At 43.2% G+C, this 16,018-nt stretch overlaps 1 protein-coding gene and 1 long non-coding RNA gene across 5 annotated transcripts in view; one reads left to right on the forward strand and one right to left on the reverse strand.

Annotated features, from left to right (window-relative positions):
- GAS6 (growth arrest specific 6) overlaps window positions 1-9,820 on the reverse strand; it is a 39,979-nt gene extending 30,159 nt beyond the window's left edge. For both annotated transcript variants that reach the window (XM_068180234.1, XM_068180235.1), the window contains exons 1-2: window positions 9,689-9,820; window positions 9,130-9,296 (exon numbers count right to left, since the gene is read on the reverse strand). In XM_068180234.1, the coding sequence (XP_068036335.1) occupies window positions 9,130-9,296; window positions 9,689-9,758 (237 nt within the window). In that variant the 5' untranslated portion in view covers window positions 9,759-9,820. The remainder of the gene's footprint in view (window positions 1-9,129; window positions 9,297-9,688) is intronic.
- A 1,141-nt stretch (window positions 9,821-10,961) lies between these two features.
- LOC137468461 (uncharacterized) lies at window positions 10,962-15,917 on the forward strand. 3 transcript variants are annotated; one of them, XR_010995950.1, is made up of 3 exons: window positions 10,962-12,071; window positions 14,578-14,735; window positions 15,683-15,917. It is a non-coding gene; the product is annotated as an uncharacterized lncRNA (long non-coding RNA). The 3 variants fall into 3 exon arrangements; XR_010995951.1 differs by having other exon boundaries at window positions 10,962-11,831; window positions 11,998-12,071; window positions 14,578-15,917; XR_010995949.1 differs by having other exon boundaries at window positions 14,578-15,917.
- The last annotated feature ends 101 nt before the right edge of the window (window positions 15,918-16,018 follow it).

The raw sequence follows: 16,018 nt of genomic DNA on the forward strand, positions 1-16,018 counted from the left end.
TGCCACTAACACTGGAGCATTTCACCAATTTGTGTTAGCAGCAGTGATTTCTAAAAAGCACTTTCTTAGTTACCTAGTTACATCTAGGAGAGTAGCAACAACTCCCACATTATGCCCTTTCCTCATTTCCATATAATGACTCTCCCTTTTCCTCTTTCCTTCAGGACTGAATGTTTGTCTTGGTTATGGCCAGACGTCATTTATAAATGTTCTTCATGTTTCCACACTATAGGCTTGCATTATCCTTGAAGAAATCACTGCTACCAACCATAACTGGCTAAAATTCAGTGTTTTCTAGTTTTCAGCTGTTACAAATCTCAGTAATGCTTGAGAACTCTCCTGTTTTTTTTCTAAACACAGCCCTAGACTTTAGGTGCATAGCAAATCTCACACTGCACGATATGGGCCTTCCTCCTGTATCAGGGAATGAAGCAGTTCTGCAATTCAGAATTTTAAATATGTAGAATCAGTAGTTTCAGAATTTATGCTCAAATGAATGCCATGCTGCCTGCACAAGCTTTCCTTCTCATCATGAGGGACCCACCACTCAGCCAGGGTAATGTGCTTCCTATTGTGCTTTGTGGCAATCTGTATTCCCTATATGAAGAGCAAAGAGAACTTCTCTCCACAATTTGGCAAGTGAGGCTTTAGAGAAGCAAGTAGGTCACATTACAGTCCAAAAGCAGCCTCCAAGCCTCATCTCCTACCACCAAGTTAGAGCTGCCTAGGGTAGCTTTTAGATTTTTTGTCCATTTGTCAAGTATTCACTTCACACTGCCCAGGTATTTAGGTGCACAAAGACTGGGACTGCCACTTCTACCAAGCTGTTGAACTTTCAAAAATAGAAGCATTCAAGACCATACTCTTCAGCATGACATCTTCCATAGAGACTAGGTACCTCTGCAGAATCCTCAGGTCTGAAATAAAACCCATCTATTGTCATAACTCCCTTTGCTCTGTTCTGGACTGCAAGATTGTTTCCCAATAGCTTACTGAGGTGCCACTTCAGCAAAAACTGTTTTTCTGCAATAAGGAAAAACCCACCAATGATTGGAATGCATAATTAAAGGGGAGAAAAAAAAATACTGAAAGAAAACAAAAGACAAAAAAATGTTCACGTATGTCACAGATACTTTAGATTGTATGAAGATGCAGGAGACATGAAAACATGATTTCTGTAGGTGGCCTGATGCAAGGTTTGATTAGACAGTAAACAGTGTGAAATGGATATAACTGGTGCCAAGTACTCAAACAGAAATAATTTGTAGTGTGATTCCAATTGGTTGCATGTGCTTTTAAGTTATTCTGACAGAAATCTGATCACAAATACTTAGAGGTTTCCTCCACTGCTTCAGAACTGAAAGGCTACTTTCCCTCTAGCTGCAATAATGTGCAAGATCTCAATTTCATGACAAATGTCATCTCACTCAATGTTGCTTGTTTGAATCTTTACTTGTTGCAAGAGTCACAGTAATTGTATGTGGTAAACTAACACTTGCTCAGACAGTTTAGTCAAATTAAGGAAAACAGTATCTGACAAAATATGTAAAATAATTAAAAGGCTGTCTCTCCAACACCATCTATATTTACTCTGTAATTATTTTAGCCATAATTAAAACAGAATATGTCATACGACAAATCATCAAACATGATTTAAATATCTATGAGCTCTCATAGGTTCTGTGACATTTTATCCACTTTAGCTTTTCCCTTCCTTGTAAGGTAATCACTCTGTTTCTTTGGATCTTGCTGATCTGCAGAGGTTGCAACTTATACTAACAGCACTCAATCACATTAAGGCATTTAAGGATTTGGACTCAGAGAGCACAGGCAAGTAAGGAATAGGGAAGTGACATCTTAGATGATACCAGGCCCTTGTGACAGAATCTGATCTCATACTTCCCTGTTCATTATTTTCATAAGTAAGTAACTTTTGCTTTTCTGGAATTAAACTAGAACTCCCTTTTCCAGGAATCAGCCAAATATGGTAGCTTTCCAGGAACATTTGATTCTGTGCAGTGCAAGCATGATCCATTCTCCTTTTATCTCTTCATTTATGTACCCTTCTCTCCTGGCAGGTGTGTGGAGTGAAGACAGCACCAACACTTGTTCCCCTCCCTGGGTATCCTCCTTACTTCCCAACTTTACTCTTCTTCTGGTTCCCACTGCTGATGCTCAAAGGAACAGGGAGAAAACACAAACCCATCAATAAGTAAATTTCCCCATAGATATCCACACATGGGGAGCCTATAGAACAGCAGTCATAACAAAACTATGATTAAAGCACAGCTACAGAAGGGAGACCTGCTGTAAAATTTCAATTAGATTCTCCAAGGCTTGGTTGTTCATTCATTGTTTTGATAGGCTGAGCTGTGACAATCATTTCTGTTTCTCTTCCAGCACCTGGCCTTCCCATCGTAACCTCAGGCTGTCCTTTCCACTGTGTCAGTCCCCACTGGACTGGGGAACCAATCCAGCTGCAAAATTAGCATTTTTCTCTGCAGACTACTTTTCTTTAGGTTACGTTACTTTGATTGGTCCCTGCCAAATTGTTGTGCAAGAAGGGTGAAAAGAACAGGCAAATATCATCTCTGGTTATCTCTACTAGAGCAGCTGAATCCTCAATGTGAAACCAAAGGCTTGAAAAGCAATATGAGGGGAGAAGTAAACCTTGATACTCTGCTCCTTCTCAATTTCTTCCAAATCTGTGGTCGTGCTTCCATCCTTGTTCTTCATACTTAGTGGAAAGTATGCTTGTAACTCATTAAGCTCACTCAGAGTAAAGAACACACGCGAATCACAGCTGCCAATTTATACACATTCAATGTTTCTCTTACCTGATTCTTAAGCAGCTGCACTAAAAAATTATATTAATTCCCAATAGGCTGCTCCTTTTCTTTTTAATTTAAAAAACAAAATGAAATAAGTTCATGGCCAAAAAACTGTTGTCTTAATTTTTAATTGTCTTTTTTTCCTTCTCATGTACTTATTAAAACTTATTGTACTGCTCTAGAAAACTGACTTACTCTATCTTCATCTACTTTTTCCATTATCATCCATCTTGAAACCAGTATAACCCCCCTCCTTGGATTTGTCATTCTTAGCACCTTCTTCCACCCTATCTTCAAACAGCCCCTCAGCCTAATATTAGTCCCTTTTGTCTTCTCTTGCTCCTTCCCTCCTGCTGCACAGGACATTTAGCGTGCACTGCTTCTGTGATGTGGTGTGTCAGTATTTCCAGGTCTATTTTAAATTTCTGGGCTCCTCTCCCATGAGTGGAAACTGATACAGATCAGGTAGGTATGAGTCCAGCAGAGTTGATGGAGTTGTGTCTGCTTCCACCAATGGCAAACTTCGCTCACCCTTCTCAAAAACTTTTGATAAAGCAGCATTTAGCCAATAAATGCAAAACTTGCCTCCTAAGACAGGCAGGAGTATTTTTGTCACCCTCCTGCTACTGAACACCACCACTGCCAACAAATACTGTGTCTGTACTGCAAAGTAGATGGGTGCACACTGGTCCACAGTCCTAATCCCTTTGCCTTGCAGATCAGTTAGACTCACCGGGTTTTGGTACAAAGCTCCCTTGTCTTTTACACCAAACTACAAGGAGAGGGAAAGAAAGGGAAGGGAGTGCACCTGGTAGACACACAGATCTCATGCCAGCAGGCTGGGATGCCACTCTGGCATATACCTGGGCACTCAGATTTTTACTTCCTTTTTTCCTCCTTCAACCCAGTCCTGGACAAAAGTCTAAGTATGTGGACCACATAAGTATCCCTGTATTTTCTTTCTCAAAAGCTATTAAGCAGGTATCACTGTGCCTGGGAGTCCATTCTTACATGTACTGAGTCCAAACATGTTAAAACATCAGCACAGAGTTTTCCAATAACTCTTTCTCTCTCTCTGCACCAACAAAAAGAGATAAAGAAATGTATACAGCTATAAATCTAGCCCTTTCTCCATGCTCTACCAAAATATCAAAACAAATCTGTATATTAAGAAGAACTGTCACAGCAAATAAAACCAGATTCTTGCCTGGTTATTAAAAGAATATTCTATACAGGGATTATGACATCTGTATCTAAAGATGATATCAGTATTTTTCATGTCTAGACTACACAACATTCACTAAATTACTTAAAGAAATTTTACACTGCTTTACTTTCCCAGTAACTCCTCTCCTCCCTCTACATGCCTTCATACTTTACTGATTAATATTTACAAGTGTGTATCTACCTTGTTATTCTTAGAGATCACATCTAAACATTGCCTGATAAGCACACCTCCTAAAAGATCAAAATGAAGTTTGGATGACCCTAGTCTATGGATGAAGCTCATCTGTGTTATCAAAACTATGTCATGTTATGGAACACATGAAAAATAAAACCAGTGAGCCATCAATATGCTGAACCATACCCTTCAATATGCTGAACCATACCCAACCAAACTGACCCTTACCACACCCTGTACATTGCTTCATCTGCATTTCAGCTTCCCAGTAAACCCAGCCTAGCAGAAGGAATGCTGACATTGCTGGATATTTTGTTAGAATCAGTAATTTTCAAGACAAGATTGCTAAAAGTCCCCAAAAACTTGGTCTGGTGTCACTTCTGCCCTTGCCATGAGTGGGACAGAGGCATAGATTCCTCTTCAGCTCCAAGTGATGCTGTGATTCTCTGCCAGTGTTTTGTGTATCTGACAAGCCATAGATTTAAAAAACATTTTGGATGCAAGTCCCTCAAAATCCAGATTTTTCACATGTCTGCCTATGAATCAGATGTCCCTTATGCAGGCACATGGAAACCAGCTGGCTTTCCACAGTGCTCTACTGAGGGCCAAATCCATAAACAGTAAACACAGGTGGCCAGGCTGACCTACATCAGCGTTTCTGTTGTGCCTAACATTTTTCAATACATTCAGCATAGTAATTTCTATGGTGAGCTGCAGGAAGAGCAGTAATTCCTCAGCAGTAACAACAGCAAGCAAGATGTACAGGGACAGATGCTGTACTATCGTACCAAAGGACAGGAGGCTGCATTCAAACATCTTCCCTATGCTGAGCCTTCCAAAACAGAGAAACTCCTTGCACAAGGACATGTTTTTCTTCAGTGAAATACAATGTTTCTAAGAAGATCCCAGTCTACACTCCCTTCTGCCCTTTGTTTTACATGCTTGGATGATCAGATTTTTAGAATGGGTCAACCAAATTCCAGAGCAGTTTATCAGTCACTTAAGCTGTAATACCTTGACCGCATACCAAGGTCAAATATTTCTGCAGTGCTGCTTTTATAAGGCTTTGTCAACATGTTAAATAAGGTAACATTCTTATCTCTGTATCCAAGATATTTTGCAACTTCATCCCATCTATCACACCTAGCATGTATTTTGAATAGATCACATTTAGAAACAGTCTGCATACCTCCCATCAAGATGTTTTCCATCCTTCTTTTTTTTTACCACTTTTTTTTTTACCACTGTATTATCTTTTATTTTTTCTCTAGCATAAATGAAATTACAAAACAGGAACCATCCCAGAATTCTGCAGTAATGTTTAAGGATGCTATAATCAGCTTCATGAAAAAGGTAGGCTGCAAGGCTCATTAAACCAGGCTACTTGCTTTTACCATGTTTAGTCATACAAGTGGCACAGACTGAGTTTTGTTCTGCTTCTTAAAAAAAAATCTAAAAAATATTTCAATTGATCTTCCTTCCTCTAGACTGAGCGAGCTGATATTTATATTTTCCGTAACATAAAAGACAAAAGCTGCACTGCCCTGCACATGAATGGCTCTTGGGCCCTGCCTGATACACTATTCTTAGCAGTTGATGTAAGTAATCACACATGTGGCAAAATCCACATTCAGGTTTCAGAGAATGTGCATCTTCTGCTGACTGCCTGCAGATGTTGTTTTGGAAAGCTGATCACGGAAACAATGGGAGGCACAGGAAAAGGGTGCTCTGGTATAGGTATGTGACACGTCATTTCATTTACTGGCCTGTCCAGGAAAGAGGTATCTTTCCTATTTCTTGGCTAGATGTTACAACTGGCTGCATAAAGATATGGTTTTACCTAGGAAGCATCACATGAGCTATGTTACAGCTTTACTCCATCTTACCTCAGCTTCTGGAACTGTTTTATTGAATCAGTTAATGCAATTTCCTATCACATCTTTAGGTCATATGTCTTAAACTTAGGCCTTGAAATTCTCCTCACACAACCACAAGATAGTCAAGAATGACAAGGTTGTTAAGGAAGACTCAGACATTTCATAAGCATCTAATGGAGGGGAAAAGGGAAGAGGGACAACACTTTTGGTCTGACATCACAAACTTTCCTTGGGGTTGAATTGAGAAGCATCAAGATTGATCAACTAAACTGAAACTAACTTTCAGTTGTCGAGGCTGCAAGACCATTGCTCCTGTGGGACAGTAAACAGCCAAATGCCTACATAGATGCTCATCTGGTGCTTTACAGCATAAAACCTGGGAGATGCAACAAGACGTTGCACTGCTGTGTTTGTCATGGTTTGCCTGCGTAGCCTCACAAAGCTCAGCACAGGGCAAAAAGTATTGTAGCTGCTTCTTTCTGCTACAGCCTAAATAGTTAATCCATGTGACCAAGTTCAGCAGGCACATGCAGAAATTTCATCCTTCCTAAACTATTAAGAATCTTCTTCTGTCAACAGCAATCTGTTCAATAGAAGCTCACTTTCCCAGCATGGATCAGCTGCAGCCTGGCAATATGCTGAAGCATGACTGCAATTACTGTATTTCTTCAAAAAGCTTGGTGTTGTTTACAACAGTTTTTGGCTTTCCTAAGTCAGGTCTGTCTCAACTAGCTTCCTTCTTCTGCCAGTCACTGGGACTGGGTGTACAACACAGCATCAGTGAAATGACAGCACAACAACTCCCTACTGTTTAAAATACACTTCCATTGTGAATTAATACTCTGTCCATGAAATCCACAGTTACTGCTGGAAGATTGTCACCTATGCACTACAAAACAGTGAAGTCTTCCAGTGCAGAGCAGCAACAGCCCACATTCATAACCTCTGCCACCACGTATTAGAAAGCTGCTACTGAAGAGCAGCTGCTGCTTTCAGATCACATACTGATTGCAAAAGGGATAGGAAGGGCCATAAACCCCCTGATATACTAAAGCACGCTTGCTTCTCAATCAAACTGAAGCAAAGTAATGCAAGGAGCAGAACATACTGCACTTAACAAGCAACTTTACAGCTCTTGGGAGGTTTGTGTCTCAGAAAAGGTAGGATCTTATGTCACTGCAGATCTAAGTGTCCTCGCGTAGGACATGTTAGGGGGCACAGACACTAGAAGCCCATCTAGCCTTCCTTCAGTTTTTCAGAAAAGAGTGAAACCTAGCAGCAATAGCAAAGGAAATGCACCAAAAAATCAAAATCACTTGCAATAACAGAAAGCCAGCATTGTCCTACAAGACACACTGAAAGTATGATGGTATCTTAAAGAATTTGTATTATATGTGAAAAGATTTTAAACCAAAATGATTTCACTATTGTCATTTCAGTAGGAGAACCGTGCATTCTTTAAAATTTACAAAATTGTAAAGTAAACAGTAATTGTAATTGTAAACAGTACCAAATATTGTTAAAAACTCCTGACATCTTTGTACACTATCCTACCCTTAAAGTGATTTATCAGTGCATCACCTTTGGCTACCTTCTTGGCCAGCAGCCAGTTAGTAAAAGTAGTGACCAGAAGGCTATAAAATCACACTCATCATAGTTTTCCCTGCAGTCACTGCTATGTGATGAATATTTATATTGAGTTTAATGTTACATTACTCAACACAAATACGGTAGCTGTGCCAGCCACTCTCACCCCATTACAGTTATCCACATTCTGAAGTCTCTCAGTTTCTGCAGAGCAGAAGCAAACACTGCTACATGCAGATGTGACTATGCATACACATAAAAGGTGTAACATTAAACACTGCCTGGGCAAGTGTTTCATATTAATCTCAAAAATAGACTGTCAAAACCACATCACTTTGCTGTACTTACTACTGTCTTGTGACAGCAAGCTACTGCAGTGTCTATCCAGTGCTGAGGCTGCTAATGAAGCACACGTGTCAAGACTTGCCTTACTGAAGCATAAAACATTTCCTCTGCTGAGTCCCTCCCTTGCCTGTGGTTTGTGCCTCTGTGTACACACACACACACGTGCTCACTCTCTCTCTCTCCTCCTCTGTCCTATCTTCTCCCTAGAGCATCATACCATTAACAGGAACATGCTGTGCAGAACTGAGCTTCAGTTTGAACACCAAGAAAATCCACTTCCCACTGCTAAATCAATGCCAGATAGTCCTTGCAATGAGAACAGCCTATCCAAAACTGTTGAGAGGAGGTGTAAAGTGACTGGAGGAGTAAGCCAAGCTTAGTAAAGCATCCGCATACTGCTCGAAATGAGAGGACTGAAGTGAAAGTCAACCCTGGTAAGACTGGAAAAGACAGCTCCACATACAGTGTGCAGTCTGTAACTGTGTGAATCCACAGTGTTAGAAGTGCAGCAGCACCACATTTCCATATATGTGCCCTCCTTCTGTTGTAGTGACAGGTCCTGAACCTACTGATTCTAAGATGCTGACCAAACTGAATTGGCCCCCATGGATTTAAGAATGGTTAGGACATTCGTCTGAGAAGCCCCAGTTGTGACATATGCTGCAACACTGAGGGGATTTTAAAAACCACTGGGATGGGAAGCTGGAGGGAAGAACAGGGATGGTGGGGTATCCAGACAGAGAAGCTGTATCATTATGTTGCACTGGTCTTGCTTCATGGATTTGGACCATGGGTGAACAGGATCCTTCTACCCTTCAGTGACAGTCCCGCCAGCCAGTGCCAGGCTGGGCTGCTCACTCAGACCACACTCACGGAGGCGCTCCTGACTGGACAGCCCTGGCACAGCCCTTGTGCAAGCTGAGCACTAGTGTGTCTTCCAGTCATTCACCTAATGGCCCTGGGTCCTCCTCCTCCAGATGCCTTTCCCAGCTGTGCCGGTAGCTGGCATCCAGCCGCGGATAGTGGGTGGGTGGGAGCGCAGAGCCGGACAACCCCCCGAATCTCCGCGGCGGCCCCGCGTCCTTACCGTCTCTGGGTCATTCTCAAACACCTCCCGGGCCTCCTCCTTGCTGCAGTGCTCCTCCACGCACTCCCTCTCCAGGTGCCCTTGCTTGGTCTCCTCGAAGATCTGGTAGGCTCGCCGCTGCCTCTGCCGCAGGAACTGGGCAGCTTCCGGGGCGCGCAGCAGCACGGCTGGGCAGCCGAGCGCCGGGACGGCGCGGGGGAGGCCAGGAGCAGGACGACGAGGAGGAGAGGAGCAGGAGCAAGGACAGGCAGCCGTGAACAGCTGAGCTCGCCTGATCGCCCCGGATCCCCCTACCCCCACCCCGCACACTCACCGCTCCTCCGGGGGGCACCGAGCGCTCTCCCTGCTCAGGGCGCGGCCCGTGGGTCGCCGCGGCCGCAGCGCGGCCCCTCACCCGCATCCCCTGACCCCGCCGCCGCCCTCACCGCAGCCGCGAAGCTGCGCATCCCCCCCGCACCCCACCCCGTCCCGGCAGCACAGCCCGCACTCGCACACACGCAGGGCGGCCGGGGATGCTCGGAGGCGTGTGCGGGAGGGACGAACCCCCCGCGGTACTCACTCTGCGAGGAGTCCGCCGCCAGCAGGACGAGCAGCAGGGCGGCCCCGAGGGGCGCCGCGGGATGCGGCATCACGATGCGGCGGCCGGGGCCGGGGCCGGGGCCGGGGCCGGGGCCGAGGCCGGGGCCGGGGCGGGCGCTGGCGGCGCGGCGGCAGCGGCGCGGAGCGGGAGCGGCGCGGGCGGCGAGCGCGCTGCTACTGCGGGAGCGCGGCGGCGGAGCCCGGCGAGGGAGCCGCGGAGCCGCTCGCCCGCCCTGCCCAATCCTCACAAGGCACCGCCGAGCCGCTGCTCAGGGACACACCTCGCGGCGGAGCGGCCGCCCGGACCGGCCCCGCGTACCTGCCCGGCCGCCCGGGAGCGGCCGTGCCGAGCGGCGGGGGCGGTCACGGGGAGTCGGGCCGATGGGCGGCCAGTAAGGGCGCGGGGAGCGGGCGGGGAGACTGCGCCCTCACCTCCAGGCGCATCTCTTTAATAGCTCCGGGGCTCATCACTAGGAAGGCAGAAGCTGGCACCAAACCCAACTCGGTCCTGCCATAAATTAGAAACTTGGGTTCGCCCCACACACCAACACAGGTTTTCGTCAGAAATGCATTTTCAGTTCGTTCTAGTATTTTAGGATGAACTCCCCAGGAAAGAGATTAATGTCTTTTTCTTACCAATATGTTGCAAGCCATGCTTTACTGTCCCTTGTCCATCTGTTGTTCCACGGGACGCTTCCACTGTGGGAAACCGTGTTAGCTGTAACCTAGAGCTGTGGGGTCAGAGCTCAGAGGTGCTCTTAGGCTGTCTACTGCCACTGCTTTAAAGCCACCCTTTTTATCTGTACTGCTCTGTCCAAGGGTAAGTGTGACAGATAGCTCCAGCAACACCATGTCTATACATTCTTCAAGAAAACTTCAGTGCCATAATTTGCTTCAGAAAAAGAACTTGTCTGGTTTTATTTTGTTATTTAGGTATATCTAATACAGACTTTGTGTCTCCACAATAATTACTGCAAATATAACAAATGTAAAACGTATTCATATCACATACAGTTGAAGAAAAGTAGGTGAAAACAGAAGAGCCGGCCTCATCCAAAGCAACTGTCCCTAGGCTGGTATCTTCTTTCTGACAATGGCCAATAATAGAGATACAGGTAAGAGGTATAAAAATATATAAACCACCATTATCTGTCCTTTTCTTGCTGTTCTCAGCTCCTGGGTGCAGAGGAAAAGCTCTCAGGTGAAAACTGTATCCACTGCAACCCTAACAGTGTAGGGTTAGAAATGTACCACTTCTCTATGAATTTGTTAAATAGCTTTTTGAGCTGTTGGTACACCTGGCCTCCAGGAGTGGTAGGAAGGTCTCAAATTTTAACAAAGGCTAGACAGGATTTTTTTCTCACTAGTTTTAAAACCAGTGCTTACTAATTTTACAGGGTACTTGAATTTTTGTCATCTAAGAAATAGTGAATGTTCATGCCCTATTTATTTTCACCATACCAGTTTATAGGCCTCTCTCATATGATTTCAGAACCATCATTTTTCCTGAACTATGGAGCTTTGGTCTTTTACTTGTTTCCAAACCCTTTTGAACCATCATTGCTCAAAGAAGCAGTGCTTCCAGTCCCTGTTGCTTTTTTCTGTCCTTTGGCCACATCTGTTTCTTCTGCTAGCATGCTGCAAACTCTATCAGAATAATCCAACAAAAATTATTAATTTTGCTTCAGATAGTTCCCCCACTGAGTTGCTGAACAGCTGCACAAACACCAAAAGGGAGAAGCTTTCAGGGGCAACAGTGAGTAGCTGCAGGCAAAGAAGCTTGGGCCTAATTTCATCAGCAAAGCTGGCCAAAATGGTATATGGAGCTACAACTGAAGGCAGAGGTTTCCTAGGACTGGCTGCCACTTTTCTCCCTCTGTCGTGTATCTCCCTGCCCACATCCACAGATGTGGCTGTGCCATTTCAGCTCAGTCACCTGGCAAGAAACTCTTCCCTTTTTCAGTGTGTGTGTGTGTGTTCTACCAGGTTACTGTGCTGAATGAGCTCAGTGACAGCATGAAGAAGTGTGGAGTGGGATTACAGCAGTAAATCCATAGTCTGCTCTGAGATTGCGGCCTGAGCCCCTCAAACAGAAGCCATTCCCCACCTTTTCATCCTGCCCTGTATGTTTTCTATTTATACTTCTTTTCAGACAACGTGGACAAAACTACATACAATATTCAAGATACGATATTATAGCAACAGTGTCCTGTTTCTTTCTTACTTCTATTTTTTTCTTACTATTTTCAAACATTGCAGGGGTCACTTCTTGACCTGTTCTCTCCAAAGAGCCATGAACAAGAGGTGTCTTTCCTGAGTGAAAAATACTTTCCAGAGTGCTGATTTGCCAGTGAATACAGAAGGTGAGGGCTGTCTTTCATGGGTGTGTCGCTTTATGTGTCTGTATATTAAATTTCACTTGTCATTTATTACCCTGTCATGTGAAGAGTGTTATCAAGTCATACAGCCAAGGCAACTGAACAGTTTTTGCTGCCAAAACAGGTTGTCCCACTCTGCCTTCCCTCTATGCTTCCACCTTATCCCCAGATGTGCAATCTTTGTACTCTTTTGTCACTGATGTGACCTCTCAGCAAGTCAATTCAACTCACTAAGCCAAGATAAAAATTGGGGTTTTTTGCTAAAAATCTTCTGATAATCTTGATTACCAGTTTAAGATTTGTCTGTTCAGATGAATTTTCTATTATCTGCCAACTGACCTCATGGCATTAAGCTTCTCCATAAAATTTCTGAAGATGTTGAACAGCAGAGATTTTTGTGGGTTCTGGAAACTGCATTATATTGTGTAATATAATGATGAGCTTTTTTTCTTTCTGATTTTTAGTATCCTTTTCTGTTTATCCTATATCATCACACTTGGAGAGCATATGGTAAAAGACCAGCTAAAAATTTTTTTTTAAAATCCAAGTATCTAATATTATCAGAACCATCCTTATCTAAATAAATATCATTCCTTGAATCTCAAATGGATTTGCAAAACAAGACATCCTTCTTGGTATGCAATGCTGATTCTTCTCCAACATATCATTCAGTTCACCAATTCTATTCTTTATTATGTTTTCCAGTAAGTTACTTGGCACAGACATCAAACACTGATTCTAGTGAGCTCTGAAGTCTCCTCAATAGTTGTATTTTCCACCTTCCATTCTTCTGGCATGCTAGCATTTAAGACAGATTTAAGCAATGAGTTGAATAAAGTAACAGTTTAATTTTCCTCAGAATTCATTGACTTTTTTTGGGTTTTTTTTGCTATCTGGCCTCAGCTGTCCCAGTAATGTCTTATGGTACATGAAAAACAGAATAAGAAATAATGCTGAAAATATTAAAACAATGTTATATGAACTGCTTGTACTCTCAGCATGTCTCATTTTAGACTCTCTTTTGATTTTAGAGTAATCTAGACACAGATGTTCTGAAATATAAATCTGAACCTGTAGGATTAGTTTCCATTGGTTTTTAGACACTAACCAGAAATATGCACCAAATTTAACAACTTTTGAGAGAAGTGACTAAAAATACAACCAGAAGGTGTTCATTAAGGATCAAAAAATCTAAAAGTGATTCATTGGTTCACAGACCTTGAGACACTTACTCCAAATTCCAATGAATGTCCTTTGGTTTCTCTTCCTTAATGAATCCCAAAAGAAACCAGTGCATAGTGTGTAGACAGGCTTCAGAGGTGTAGCAGAAGGTTTAACTGAGCAAAATTCATTTAGGTTCCTGCCACTAATTACATTTGTAGTCACCAAACTGCAGAATGAAACTAAAATGTCCTGAGAAGAGTATATAGGCTTCACAACTTTAGAGTTGAAGAAGCAGGGCAAGGAAGCAGGTGAAGGGTCTGGAGCACAAGTCTTAGGAGCGGCTGAGGGGACTGGGGTTGTTTAACCGGGAGTAAAGGAGACTCGGGGCCACCTGCAACCACAACTACCTGAAAGGAGGTTGTAGTGAGGTGGAGGTCAGTCTCTTCTCCCAGCTAACAAGACACAGAATAAGAAGAAATGGCCTCAAGTTGTGCCAGGGAAAATTTAGATTGGATATTGGGAAAATTTTCTTCACTGTAAGAACAGTTGGGCATTGGCACAGGCTGCCCAGAGAAATAGCGGAATCATCACTCCTGGAAGTGTTCAAAAATTTGTGGGTGTGGCACTTGGGGACATGAGTCAGTGGTGGACCTGAAAGTGCTGGGATACAAGTTGGATTTGATGATCTTAGCATTTTTTTTCCCAACCTAAACAATTCTGTGATTCTATATATTCATTGTGGACAAGAGGAAGGGATTCCCAAACCTGCCCTTCCTTCCTTCCATCCGTCCTCTAGCCAGGGACACTATGAGGTGCATGTTCTTGACTTCTGAAGGACCCTCTCTTCTGTGTAAAGTACTTTTCTGACCTCAAGGAAAAATTGGTTAGACATGTCCTATAAGTTGTCCCACACTGCCAAAGTATCTCAGATTTTAGAGCAAGCGACTGTTTCACATGCTCATTCCACATTCATTTCCCATCATTTTTCCTTTGAAAGTATTCCTAAGGTGTCATTCCTACTTTTGCTTGTATTTTATGAGGAGAAGGATATGAGATTACATCAGAATATTTAAGAAATTAAATGATTGTGGAAGGCAGCATACTTAATCAGAAAATCCTTCTGAGAGGAAGAGAGCTGATTCCATGATCCTTGACCTGAATGCAGTACAGGATGGCCATATGCCAAATAGCACATTAAGATCTGGGACTTGCTGCTTAGTTGTCAACTATGATTCATGGACTGATGCCAGGAAATAAACTGGAAGTTTCAAGGACAAGGAAGTTCTGAACTGTCATCTTGTTCTCTGTGTGCCTGTCTTGGTTCCAGGTGAATGAGATTTCCTTTCATTAGAGGCTAAAATGGTGGCTGAAAATGGCTTTAGGCACTAGCAAAACCAAATTGCTTATCTGGACAGTGGCATTCCCTCTGCAGCAAGCAAGACAACGCGCAAACTCCTGGGCAGAATGGGCCACTGCCATCCACAGGTGGATCACCTCAGACTAAACGGCACCGACCAACAGCACAGACCTCCAGCCAGAGCCTACAAGATGTCATGACTCCTGGTTTATTATATACCTCTGCAGGACATCAAAGGGTTGAGGTGGGGATGCAGGACCAGAGAGACTATGTTCTGTGCAATCTGAGTCACCAATCTAAGGTGCAATCTAAGCACCTGGAGGCAGGGAGCCCAATGGGGCTGTTGTACTTATCATGACAAGATGTTGTGGAGAAAAAGGCCTTCCATAACTGACTCTGCTTTTTACTTCTTACTCCCTTTCAAAAAACAGCTTTTCTTTTCTCCATTTTTGAAACAACCTCTGTACGTCTGGGATACAAACATTAGATTGTGGACTTAACTTCATTGTAGAGGAAGCCCAGTTCCTTTTATCTTGCTCCTGCCTTCACATGTCTGCTATCCAGTTAAGGATATTCAATTCAGTTCTAACAGATTTCTTGCTTGATGATTAAGCACCTGTTGTACCATCAATAAATGTCTCTCTAGTGCCTTCTTATGTTTCCATTTGGCAAAAGAATTTTGTAGAGGTTGAAAGATACCTTGATTTTCACCACATGAGAAAAGGCAAAGAAGGGAGCTCACAAACTGGAACTTCTGTGGGCAGACAGACCATAGAATAAATCTAGAATGCCCCTGACAGGTAATTTATATCAAAAAAGTAGAATCCCAAATATCCTACTGTCTTCACACACACACGCACACACACATGAATCTTGTTTGTATGGAAAAATCACACAAAAATTCCTTACTGAAACAGTGTCATTTTGAAGACCTGAGGATTTGTAATTTTGTTTCACCCAAAGATGAAAAAGCTCCTGTAACAGTGTGTGTGGCTTGCACAGGTGGACCTCAGTTAATTAGACAAAGTATGGGTTCACACACTAAAAATTTAAGATTTCTTTTTGTCATCAGCAGGAATTGAACCCAGACTTCAAGACAAGAACCTTTCATGGTACCAATGCAATTCCTGCTGCTTTGGAAACCCATTTGGTAGGTCCATCTGGACCTTCTCCTAATGTGCCACTGACACGTGAGCTGGGGCTTTTTGCACATCCTGCACTTTCATTTTTAAAAACAGAGTTTTGAACACATCAGTTTCATTTAATGCCTGGCTCTTATGTGAGTCAAAATAAATTAAAATTGTAAAGTATTTGTGATGATGAGAAGTGAAATTTGGAAGGTAACAAAAATAGGATGTGAGCCTTCTAAGAACATTTCCAGGCACCCAGCATAATGCTGGATAGTTATGCA

The sequence above is a fragment of the Anomalospiza imberbis genome, chromosome 2, assembly GCF_031753505.1.
Source record: "Anomalospiza imberbis isolate Cuckoo-Finch-1a 21T00152 chromosome 2, ASM3175350v1, whole genome shotgun sequence".
NCBI lineage: Eukaryota > Metazoa > Chordata > Aves > Passeriformes > Viduidae > Anomalospiza > Anomalospiza imberbis.